This window comes from Coffea arabica, chromosome 6c (assembly GCF_036785885.1).
Source record: "Coffea arabica cultivar ET-39 chromosome 6c, Coffea Arabica ET-39 HiFi, whole genome shotgun sequence".
NCBI classification, from domain to species: Eukaryota; Viridiplantae; Streptophyta; class Magnoliopsida; order Gentianales; family Rubiaceae; genus Coffea; species Coffea arabica.
In genome coordinates this window covers 56,025,204-56,038,895 of record NC_092320.1, presented here as the reverse complement: position 1 = coordinate 56,038,895, position 13,692 = coordinate 56,025,204, and the positions used below count along the sequence as shown (strand labels likewise).

General features: G+C 31.1%; 1 protein-coding gene across 1 annotated transcript; it reads left to right on the top strand.

Annotated features, from left to right (window-relative positions):
• Positions 1-4,768: 4,768 nt before the first annotated feature.
• Positions 4,769-6,073, top strand: LOC113693305 (aspartyl protease UND-like). The gene has a single exon (XM_027211862.1). It carries the CDS (start codon positions 4,769-4,771, stop codon positions 6,071-6,073), a length of 1,305 nt encoding a protein of 434 aa, XP_027067663.1.
• Positions 6,074-13,692: the final 7,619 nt, after the last annotated feature.

Genomic DNA, 13,692 nt, shown 5'->3' with positions numbered 1-13,692 from the left:
GTTATTTAGCACTTTAGCTCTTTAAATCATGATTAATCTGGTACCATTGATTGTGATTATTTAAGGTGTTGTTTCTGCAATGAAAATTGAGATTTAACACTGGTTCAAGAAGTGTTAAACATAGGGAGTACGCTCACGAGAGTAGAGGTGCACCTATGTGGTTTTAGTGATTCATTTCATGTAATTTCATTGAAGAAATGAACTTGTAGTTAATTTCATAACCATGAGAATAGGTATGGATTAGTTATGAGTATAATTGATTCACTATGAAAGTAGGGATCATATGCATAAGGAAATTGCACCATAGCTAGCCAAGATAGTAGTTCTCAATGATCCAAAAATAGCACTTGCATGAGTAGTTAGGGATTCCATAACCTAAGGAGCTTTCATTTGTTATTTTGCATAGGTTCAGTAGGTTTCATTTCTTATAATTCATTGATAGTTTAAATAATAGAGAAGCTTTAGTAATACCGGCAATTGTTCAATCTTTCTCGTGGGATCAACCCGATATATATCCTAAACTACTAGTTTACCTGTAGACTTGCAGTGAAACGGGTGTAAATCGGATTTTTTAACTTGTACGTATATCAAAAGCCCGTCAACTAGATACAACGTCTATTCTTGAATTCAATGAGTGAAAGTGCATCATTCTTGTGGTTGGTGCACTATATAAAATTTAGACATCCCAAGGTAGAATATTGCATATTATTTTCACCAGTGCAAATGTAAGGGTGAGTCATTGGACTCTTAACAAATCTTAAAAGTGCCACAACGAGGGGCACTAAGATGTTGCCAATATGAATGTTGGTTTTCAGCAAACCACAAAGTTAAGGACTTTGCTTTGTAGCATTCATGAAATGATAGTGATAAAAGGCCGTAAAATGTATCATTGAAGAACTTATGGTTGTGCATTGCTCAATGTGTGAGGTGTTTATGAGGTTAGTCGAATATACAAGTGATTCAAAACTTGTCTACCATCTTATAGGATTAATTTCAAAGAACCTTTACTAAGGTAGTGGTTCAATCGAAAGACATCATTATTTATGCATGAGTGTGAGATTATTCGGTGATCTTTTGGATGTCCATTTTCTAAATTTTGAAAATGGTGGGAGATTGTTGGAAATTTTCAAAATTTTTATATAGTGATTCTATGATGTACATACATTTATTGTGTTATGAATCAAATGATTCTAAGATGTACATACATTGTGATAAATATATACTCATTCGTGAATATATTCATGTATGTAGGGATCCTTGAATGTAAGGATAGATTCATGTCTTTGATCATAGAATTATATGATGCATGAATTTGTACACAATATCTTGAATCTATTCATACAAGTATTTATTAAATTCATTTGTTTCTTAAACAATCTCTCCTATGTAAAGAGATCAAGTAGAGAGTGCTTTGCTGTAGAAAATCACTTTCCTATTATTTTGAATTCTTTCAATAGCATTCCTTAGTTCAAGAGAGTTTGTCTTTGTGCAAGAGTGTAAGACAAACAAATTTCATCTTATCTTAAAGGATATTTGTCCAAAATTTATTGCACGTTATACCGGACACATAAACGTTAAAGGAAAGTGATATACAATCACGATTTGAAGCCAATTCTTCTTACTTTGTCTGCCAGTTCATTGTAATACCATCAACACTTGATAATGTAAATTCATGATATGTTGATACAAATTTTATATTCTAGGTCGATACATTTTTTGTTTTTGATTTGGTGGTAGCATCTTACATATGTGATTATTATTTTTACCAGGATGATTGCATCGATTAATCTTCTCCATTGTGTCTTAGCATACGAAGTTCCAAATTATTTTAGATTGTTTGCAAAAGGGATTTATTATTAGTCTAGAAAAAGGAAAAAATAGGTGTTTAATATTAGAAGTTCCAGATTTTTTTGGTCTGACACCTATGTAAAAGTTTATGTCTAAAAAAAATCATATTATAACCGGTCTAGCAACCGGTTGTAATAAGAATTTTTATTCTTATTACAAGAAATAAAGAAAATAAGAATTTAAAAAATTATGGGAGTTGTGAATGATTTAAGAAAAAAAAGAATAAAAAAAGGTTGGATATCAGATTAAGAGAATAAGAATTAAAAGAAATCAAAACATTTTCAAATCATGTGAGCAAAAAAGAGGAGAAACAAGGTTCAAGGTTATTTTCAACCTAAAAATTGATAATGATACAAAAAAGAAAGTCACATGGACAATTTTTAAGCCAACTTGCTGAGTTGGCCAACAAAAAGGTGTAAACTGACTAAAAGACAATATTAGAGGATAACTGACAGTAACTATAAACTTTAGGAGGTAAAGTGATAATAACAATTTATTTTACCTTCCAACAAGTTACTCATACACATATTTATTTCTCTTAACTTTTTGTCAACATACATACATGTATGATAACTTTTCCTTTTTTGAACTTTTAGTAAATTTGTCTTCATTTAACCTTCCTTTTGCTTTTCTTTTTATCTTTTTCAAAGTTTACACATTTAATATACTTGTATACATAATTTACACTTATTGAATAATTATGACAGCCAGGGTTAATTACAATTGACCCAATATTGAACCAATGACAATTGACTCCTATTACTTTTTTGGGTCTATGAACAGCTTGATTTCAAGCCTTCACCAATAACAGTAACAAAGTCAAGATCCACTGGTTAGGAAGACTGTTTTAGGGATTATTGGACAAATTTTATTTAAGTGGGACCCAATTTATAGTTTAAGGACTAAAGGGTTCCATTTTAAAATTTGTAAACCAAGTAGAGATTCGGGTATATTTGAAAAGTATAAAGTGAAATAAAGTAGTACGTATACCATAAGAAAGTTTTTTCAATAGTACGATATCAAATTTAATTTGGCACAAAATATGACTTTAGCAAAATTATGTATATAAATCTGTATGTGAATCATATGAATATATTCAAAAGTTGTGGAATAAAAAATGTTTTGGAATTCAAATACTGGTAAAATTAATATATTTTTCAAAGACTATGCTGTACTGAAATTAATTTTAACTCTTATCTTATGCATGAGACATTAAATTTACTAGAATTTGATCACCTTATTTTACTTATGTGCATATATCCATTGAAATTTGCTATTTTACATATAACTCGGAAGATATGTCATTATTCTTATACAAATTTCAAAATTGTATAAGAATTAAAGTATGATGAGTGAAATATAACATCCCAAAAGTTATTATGTGTTTTATATGATTATTTTAAAATACGAGTATTTTTAGAGTATTTTTGCAATATATGAAATTCAATTTTTTTAAATTTTACATATGATCGAATGCATATTATATGGATATAATACGAATTTTCACTTACCATGCCTGGTACTGTCTCGTCTTCCTATATTTATATAATTCAGACACAAACAAGAATCTTTGGGTCCAAGCTCTCAAGAATAATCGCAAAGCCATTTGATCAGTGTCATTGCCTTGATTTCTTTCACATCTTATTCTGTTCCTACACATAAACATAATTCCACGTCTTTGGGAATTGGTCGATCCCGCGAATCATTTAAATTTAGTCATAGGCAAATGTTTTCTCCATTAATTGACGGGGTTAATTACAATTTATCCTCTAAGGTATGCCATAATTCTCGCTTTACCCCTTTAACTTTTATTTTTTTTATCACTTAACCTCCTATGAGACAAAAGTAAACCTCTATTATAAAAAGTTTTTAATTTTTAATTTTCTACTTATTTTAAACATTGAATTTTAACTTGTCATTTGATTTTGACCCCTCTAATTAGTGGTGATAAAGACAATTAGTATATATATTAGAATAGAAAACTAATTAGTATATATATATAAATTAAAAAAGAAGAAAACTAATTTCAAATAAAAAAGATAACAGAGACCCAAAATGAAAACAACCAACATAGTAGAGGGGAAATTTTTTTCTTTTATGGGTTAAGTGACACAAAATAAAGATTAGGAGGTAAAGTGAGAATTAGAATGTACGTTAAGAGGATAAATTATAATTATCTCTTAATTAAATAGGACCATGAACTTATCTGGCTATTGACTTCTTACTTGTGAATAAACATTTTTTCCCAATTAAATGAGTTCAAAATAGGAATTTCATGAATTTCATGATTATCTGACTAATGTTGCTTCTCACTCTCCCTTAAAAATTTGAATAATAATATTTACCACAAGTTTTTCATCACCGGTGTATTACTTCCTACACACACATGATTTGAAAATTAATTTCTTTTCCCATCCTTGTCAAGTAATGATGTGGCAATTGCTTAATGAAAATTTAAATGCCCAATTATTTGTTTACAATCACATCGTAAATACTCGGAAGAAACCTTAATTAAGGTAAGACATTTGCAAATTGCTAGTACTTTGTTATTTATTTGACTTAAAAAGAAATTGTCATATAAAGTATGAACCAAAAAAAAAAAGGGGTATGAACCGAAAATTTGTCTACTCTAAAGGACAACCACCATAAAATAAACAGACATGCACGTTCATGAACACATTAAAATGTTACAGATGCTATTACCATTAGTGATTGGCAGGCCAGATGCTATATATCTGTGTTCCTTGCGCTTTCTTTCCAGTGGTGACCTTCTCTAAATCTGTCACGTCTAGAAAATTGTATAGACTTGTTAAACTTAAGCATGGGAAAGTTCCAAAACTCATCATTTAGTGTCATTTTCTGTTTTCTACTCCTAGTAATTGAATTCTCAAGTGCCACAGGAAATAGGATAGTCGCCAGAATGGTTCATTACAATTCTGTTGAGTCTCCCTATTTCGATCCAAATGCCGCCAACAGGGACTTGGAAATCTCATTAGCACGTTTGGATCATTTGAGAGGGCACGTGGAGGGAGATTTTAATGATAGTAAAGTTCGAACCGAGATAATCTCACGTCCACTTATACCTGTGTTTCTAGTGTATTTGCAGGTGGGTGAACCGCCCCAGGAACAAGCTGTTGCTATGGACACTGGCAGCTCATTGTTTTGGGTCCACTGCGTACCAAATCATGGGGAGGTTGACCCTATATACAAAATATATAATCCTGCAAATTCTAAAAGTTATGCAGAGGAGTTAATTTGTAGCCAGTACTGTGATGAGGCTGCTTTTGTTAACTGCGTTCAACTTGCCAATCGTTGCTATTATTATACGAAATACTTGGCAGGTGATACCAGAGGGTTCTTGGGACGCGATAGCATAGTTTTCAAGCCATTTTACGATAACCAATCCACCATTGATAATGGTGTATTTGGATGCGCCCGCAAATCTTCAGATTTTCTAGGTAAATACAATGGAGTTCTAGGACTTGGTACGTTTAAAGTTTCATTAGTTTCACAAGTGGGTGCCAGGAAACTAGGTCCTAGAAAATTTTCCTATTGTATCGGAAATTTGAGTGATCCATTTTACAAGGATAATGTTTTATTCATTGGAGAAAACATTAAGTTTGATGGCCAAACAGCACCTCTTTACCTTGAGGGTGGCCATTATGCTGTAAACCTAGAAGGCATTAGTTTTGGAGGGAGATTACTTGATATTGACAAGAAACTATTATGGAGAAGTGATGCGACTCACACAGGTGGTGCAATTATTGATTCAGGTTTAAGCGTGAGTTTTCTTCAATCGATAGCTTACTATAAACTTGAAGAAACAATTCTTGATTTCATAGGAGACAAGATGGAGAGATCAGACGGCATCTCCTCGGAAGGTGTTCTGAGGCTTTGCTTTAAGGGAAATTTGTATCGGGACTTCCAGGATTTTCCATTGGTTACTTTCCATTTTGAGAATGAGGCTACATTGAATCTAGGTGTTGAAAGCCTTTTCACGCTTCTACAACCAAATTTAACATGTTTGAATGTGGTGGATGCTTATCCGAAGGATCTTGATCACAGCCTTCTTGGTGTTCGTCTCCAACAATATCATTATGTGTCATTTGATGTTCAGAACAAACAAGTTGGTTTTAGGAGGATGGATTGTAGAGCTTTGAGGCATATTTGCCTGATATGTGGGGGTGAGGAAATTTCTTTGCGGAAGGATGAAATGCTTATGTGATGTTTACCAACTGTTGTATTAATATATAGTAACCAAAATATGGTTTTTTGGTGCTATAATGCTGATAATGGATAAAGTTTTTGAATTACTTTTCCTTTTCTTAGTTCATTATATTTCCTTTTTTTCTTTAAATTTCTCAGCCTCTATATTAAGCTTTTCCAACACATGCCTCACTCTCTTCTGTGTGATGTGTACCACTCCATAACAAAGTAAGGATCTTTCATTGGAAGAATTTCCATCTTTTATTTGTTGTTGTTGTTTTTGTTTTTGTTGTTGTTGTTATTATTATTATTATCATTAGTATCATCATCATCATTTTGTTCTTTTGAAAGCAATTAAATTCCATTTATCATCTTCAAATTACCTTGCGGTAATTTAGCCCTGTTATAATAGATGTCCAACTGATAAAAGACTACCACTAATATTTAAATTAATATGCAAGGTAAATATTTATTTTTGCAAGGAAATAGGGAAAGCAGTACCACTACTTTCCATGTTAACATGCAAGGCATATTTTAGTAATTTTTTACAAGGTAAAATATGTTCTTCACCGAATGTTAAAAGATTGTCTTATTAATGACTAAATAAATCTCAAGACTGCCCCACTTTCGGGTAATCTTAACTCGTGCTAACCATTTTTATCCTAGAATTCCAGTTATTTACCTTGAAAGTAAGAAACCATTTACTAGTTCACGTAGATAAGAGGATATAGTATATTTATATTCTGTGTGATCCTTCAGTAAAATCAGCAATATTGAAATTTCCTATGAACTAAGCATCCCAAATTTGAGGCAATAGAAGTCATAAACCCGTCTGGTAACATTTTAAATGGTAAAGAAAAGGTCCAGCAAAATCAATCCCACTACTAAATTTGGATATTATGATAATGCAACAATACTGATCTGACTATATCTGAGGTTAAAGGCCTTTTTCTTTCGGTTTGGACCCTCAACAGCAATTATCTTCTTTTCTTTGCACAGAAAAACTTTCTGATTTGTTTCAAGAGATTGACAAGATGAGAGGGGAAGAAACGAAGGTGTTGGTACTTTCAACTAGTAATCTGAAAAAGAAGAACAACGCCGTGAGTCGATTGGGAAGAAAGTGGAACCACCTCTCAGAGTGTTAAGGTACAAATAATATGTTTTTAATAAATGAAACGCCAGTTTTTTATCAATTAAACATCATCGTTTCAGCTAGGGCAGAGTATTTGGAAAGGATATGTACTTGGACAGAAAAACTTTCTGATTAGTTTCAAATTATCTTGCCAGAGCATTTCTGTGTAATCGAAAACTACCCTTTACCAAGTCAACAGTTGCATTCTGGCAGGTGTCACAAGCAGCCCACAATCCTCCTCCGCCCTCTTTCTCGTCCCATGATGGTGCTATTTCGTCGATCAAATGAGCTGGAGAATAACACAAAATACATAAAAGAAGGTGGTAGATCTTAATGTGACTAACGAAAATATGCTGACTTACTAAATGGTAGGTTTAACGCTTTATTATACAAAGTTGGTCTGATTTCACCAGTCTGTATCTGCTGTGTGTACCCAAATACTAGTTGCGGTATATTGGAAGTTTGTTCTATTCAACAAATCCGTTATATCTGAATATCACATCTGAATATTAGTCGAACCATCTGCTTTTATTTTCACTATCTTATATTTATAATCATGCACGACAATAGGAACTTTGCATTATCCTCACAAATGGATAAACTAATTTCCACTTAATAACCAGCTAAAGGATGATAAAACCACTACTAACCAACTTTGCATTAGCTTGGTTCGTTTTGTATTAACTAACTTTGCATTAGTTTGGTTCGTTTTGTATTAACTTAATTTATGGGTTTTATTTTAAATATTTAGAGAACTGATAACAAGGGTCTCTGGAAAGGTAGGCTCATCATATACACTCTTTTCATTAGACTAATATACACTCACTCCTTCAATACTTACTCCCGCCTAAAGGCCTAACCCTCAATCACCCTAATAGCATAGTTTCAAACCCAGACTGAACTAGCGGATCTGACCAAGTGAACCATCTAAGGATCTGCAGTCTGTTCGATTAGGCTTTCAAATACAGAATGACAAATTAATGCTGCGCAAATTTTTTGATGCGGATAAACTAGCGGTTCAATTTCTAAACCATTGAATCCGAATAGTTTCAAGTGAATTGGCTAGTCCATCACTCTTATTGCAGTTAATGTTAAACTACTCAAATTCAGTCAAGGCTCCACAATAAATCACAGTCTGCACTCAATTACAATCAATTAAAAAGAAAATCTTGTCTCCAATTATTTTCATAACAAATATTTTAGACATTTATGTCTTGCATATACTCTCTTTTTATTGTTTTTATCTCCCAACAAGTTACTTATATTCATTTATAATTCCTCTAACCTATACGTCAGAAAATATAGGTACATATGTTTTATATCCTTTTTGAACTGTTAGTAAATTCTGCTTTATTGTCCTTTTTCAAGGCTTACATATATAGTATACATAGCTATTATTTATGAAATAAGGATTACTATCACTTTACCGTCTTAAATTATAGCGCTACTATCAATTTAGCCTCTAATATTATCCTTTAGTCACTTTACCCCCATAAGTAATTCAACTCAGCATATTAACAAATTTTGGACAAAAATATCCTTTTATTCTATAGAATTACTATATTATTATTATCACTTTATCCCTTTAAATTATAGTGATACAATCGCTGTACTCTGTAACATTATTTTGTAGGCATTTTACCGTATTGTTAACTTAATCAGTATGTTCAAAATTTTTTTTAATGTATTTACCCTTTTATATATAATTAAAAATAAAAAATTTGAAATGGTTATTCTTCCTTTTTTTCACTCTAAGAGTTCAAAAAATAAAAATAAATTGGTTTTCTTAATTTATTTCACACTTATTAATATTACGAAAATAAAAAGAGATAGGAGAGAAGGAGACAAAAAATTAGATTTTGCAAAGAAAGAAAATGAGGAAGAATCTTATATTATCATATTAATTTAACGTTATTGGGATTAAAATTGAAAATAATAAAAATATTGAATTCTTTCTTATTCCTAATTTTTAAAAAAAGAGCTCTCTCTCTCTCTCTCTCTCTCTCTCTCTCTCTCTCTCTCTCTCTCGCTACCTTTCTATTTTTTTCAATATTAATGAGATTGCCAAGAAGAAAGAGATTAATGCTCTCGCTTTTTTCTTAATACTAAAAGAGAGAAGAGTAACTCTAAAATTTTTATTATTTTTATTATACAAAGAGAAGAATACTTTTGTCTAAAGTTTTTTAACTTGCTAAGTTAGTTTGATGTTGGAATAAATTGCCTATAAAATAACTCTTGGGGTAAATTGATAATAAGGCCATAGTTTATGGGAGTAAAGTAATAATAATTTTAAGCACTAAACATGTCTTTTCAATTGAATTAACAAATTCCATTAAATTTGAGGGTTAATCACATTTAATCCCCTTAAGGTATATGCGGTCGTCTGTTATTTGTCATGACATTTTCTCGGAAATACAGTCCATGGTGGGGATTCATTTTAAACAAGTGTTTCGACTGCAGTTTTTTTGTCAGTTGTATGATTGGTCGAATTCGTCTGTCGGTAGGGTTGCATACAAATTTGTTCGCTAGGAGACAAAGGAGACAGGACGGTTCATACTTAATACGGATGGATGTTCTAAGGGTAATCCAGGAGCGGATGGAGGTGGTGGAGTTCTTCGGGATTCAACTGGCTTACCAATAATTGCCTTTTCGGCCTATCTTGGAGAAACTACATCTCTCCGTGCAGAGACTCAGACCCTCCTTATTGGTCTTCAAACGTGTAAACATAGGGGATTTGAGAATATAAGTGTGCAATCAGATTCATTGCTCTTAGTTGGGATCACTCTACTTCACATTCAATGTCCGTGGCAGATTCGAAGGGAAGTCAGACAGATTTGGAAGTTCTTGGAGGATCCTGTTCATTTTTCACACTACTATCGAGAGGCTAATACAGTTGTTGATGCATTGTCTAATGTGGGTGTTTCTCATCCACAGCAACAAGTCAAGGTGTATGACAGCTTTAGTACATTCCCAAGGGAAGCTCGTGGGGCAATTCGCCTTGACAGATTAGGGATGCCTTCAATTCAAAAAATTAGGCGTATGTAAGAGGAATTTTTTGTATATCTTTTCCCATTAATAAATAATATAAAAAAAAAATCCCCTTAAGGTATACTCCATTTCTCAGTTTACCCCTTAATCTTTAATTTTGCTCATTTAACCCCCTATAGGACAAAATTGCCCTTGCATTATTTTGACTTTTTATTTACCTTGTTTTCCTTTCTTTTATTTCTTTTTCTATTTCTTCTTTATTTAATTCTTCCTCTTTCGCACAAAAATTTTCACCTTAATGATTGAAATTAAAAAAGAGAAATTGCAGAGATCTATCTTCTCCTTAAATGATTAAAAAAAATATTCAAATCACTTTCCTAAAATACAATTTTTTTAGCCTTTCAATTCTTTTAATTTTGGGTTTTCCTCTTTCCTTTCTAGTTTCTCATTTTATTCTCAAGAAAATATCATAAGATGAAATTGTTTTCGTTTCTTTTATTTCTTTTTTTTTTCTTTCTTTTCTCTTGCATCCTTCCCAATAGAAAATTTCATTTCAACGAAAATTTTTGTTTAGAGTTTGTAATTGCATATTTCTGGGTGAAGGTTTAAAAGGTATCAAAAACTAATTTTGATTTTTTGTATGATGCCATGTGTCATAAATTTCAATTGATGATTATTAATCAGGTCACAATTTCATCTTAAGATATTTTCTTGGGAATAAAATGAGAAACTAGAAAGGAAATAGGAAAACCCAAAATTAAAAGAACTGAAAGGCAAAAAAAATTGTATTTTAGGAAAGTGATTTGAATATTTTTTTAATCATTTAAGGAGAAGATAGATCTCTGCTATTCCTCTTTTTTAATTTCAATCATTAAGGTAAAGATTTTTATGGAAAAGAGGAAGAATTAAATAAAAAAGAAAGAGAAAAAGAAATAAAAGAAATGAAAACAAGGTAAATGAAAAGTCAAAATAATGCAAGCGCAATTTTGTCCTATAGGGGGTTAAGTGAGCAAAATTAAAGGTTAGGAAATAAAATGAGAAATGGGGTATACCTTAAGGGGATTAAATGTGATTAACCCTAAATTTGGTTGTTGGTCTTGAGGAAAAAAGGGTTAATCACATTTAATCCCCTTAAAGAATACCCCATTTTTCAGTTTACCCCCTAACCTTTAATTTTGCTCACTTAACCCCATTTATGACAAAATTGCCCTTGCATTATTTTGACTTTTCATTTACCTTGTTTTCCTTTCTTTTATTTCTTTTTCTCTTTCTTCTTTATTTAATTCTTCCTCTTTTCCACAAAAATCTTCACCTTAATGATTGAAATTAAAAAAGAGGAATTGCAGAGATCTATCTTCTGCTTAAATGATTAAAAAAAATATTCAAATCACTTTCCTAAAATGCAATTTTTTAGCCTTTCAATTCTTTTAATTTTGGATTTTCCTCTTTCCTTTCTAGTTCCTCATTTTATTCTCAAGAAAATATCATAAGATGAAATTGTTTTCCTTTCTTTTATTTATTTCTCTCTTTCTTCTCTCTTTCATCCTTCCCAATAGAAATTCCATTTCAACAAAAAATTTTGTTTTGAATTTGTAATTGCATATTTCTGGGTGAAGATTTAAAAGACATTAAAAACTAATTTTGATTTTTTGTATGATGCCACGTGTCACAAATTTCAATTGATGATTATTAATCAGGTCACAATTTCATCTTAAGATATTTTCTTGGGAATAAAATGAGAAACTAGAAAGGAAAGAGGAAAACCCAAATTAAAAGAATTGAAAGGCTAAAAAAATTGTATTTTAGGAAAGTGATTTGAATATTTTTTTAATCATTTAAGGAGAAGATAAATCTCTGCAATTCCTCTCTTTTAATTTCAATCATTAAAGTAAAGATTTTTTGTGGGAAAGAGGAAGAATTAAATAAAGAGGAAAGAGAAAAAGAAATAAAAGAAAGAAAAACAAGGTAAATGAAAAGTCAAAATAATGCAAGGGCAATTTTGTCCTAAAGGGGGTTAAATGAGCAAAATTAAAGGTTAGGGGGTAAACTAAGAAATGAGGTATTCTTTAAGGGGATAAAATGTGATTAACCCGAGGAAAAAATGACTAAAAAGTAAGGGTTAATCACATTTAATCCCCTTAAGCTATACCCCATTTTTCAGTTTACCCCCTAACCTTTAATTTTGCTCACTTAACCCCCTATAGGACAAAATTGCCCTTGCATCATTTTGACTTTTCATTTACCTTATTTTCCTTTCTTTTATTTCTTTTTCTCTTTCTTCTTTATTTAATTCTTCCTGTTTCCTACAAAAATTTTCACCTTAATGATTGAAATTAAAAAAGAGGAATTCAAGAGATCTATCTTCTTCTTAAATTATTAAAAAAATATTCAAATCACTTTCCTAAAATACAATTGTTTAGTCTTTCAATTCTTTTAATTTTGGATTTTCCACTTTCCTTTCTAGTTTCTCATTTTATTCTTAAGAAAAATATCATAAGATGAAATTATTTTCCTTTCTTTTATTTCTTTTTCTCTTTCTTCTCTCTTTTATCCTTCCCGATAGAAAACTCCATTTCAATGAAAATTTTTGTTTTGAGTTTGTAATTGCATATTTCTGGATGAAGGTTTAAAAGACATCAAAAACTAATTTTGATTTTTTGTATGATGCCACATGTCACAAATTTCAATTGATGATTATTAATCAGGTCACAATTTCATCTTATGATATTTTCTTGGAAATAAAATGAGAAAGTAGAAAGGAAAGAGGAAAACTCAAAATTAAAAGAATTGAAAGGCTAAAAAAATTGTATTTTAGAAAACTGATTTGAATATTTTTTTAATCATTTAAGGAGAAGATAGATCTCTGCAATTCCTCTTTTTTAGTTTCAATTATTAAGGTGAAGATTTTTGTGGGAAAGAGGAAGAATTAAATAAAGAAGAAAGAGAAAAAGAAGTAAAAGAAAGGAAAACAAGGTAAATGAAAAGTCAAACTAATGCAAGGGCAATTTTGTCTTATAGGGGGTTAAGTGAGCAAAATTAAAGGTTAGGGGGTAAATTGAGAAATAAGGTATACCTTAAGAGAATTAAATGTGATTAACCCGAAAAGTAATGTTAAGAGAGAAATTGATAATGGTACACAACGTTAAAAGGGTAAAGTGATAATAACCCATGATATAATTCTAACATTTTGGATCAATTAAATTTGGCCAAACAATTGGACCAATGGCCATTGGCTTAATCACTTTTGTGGGTCAATAATGAATGAGTTGGAACCTTATCCCATAATAGCGATGGGACTAGGGTGCCCACCCCGTGCACCATTTGATTGATCCGATCCGCACCTTATGGGTCAACCATTTTCTATCCCTTACCCACCCTGCATATCAACAGGTACTCACTGAAATAGGATCGAATCAATGGATACCCTTCTCACCCCATTTAATCATTTAATTTTTTTAAAAAATAATTTATATTAATTTAATTTTATATTTTACATATTCATCTAAGATTTAATAAAA

Bases quoted from the DNA above. Each gene is read 5' to 3' on its own strand.
- LOC113693305 (XM_027211862.1), top strand. From the start codon at position 4,769: ATGGTTCATTACAATTCTGTTGAGTCTCCCTATTTCGATCCAAATGCC.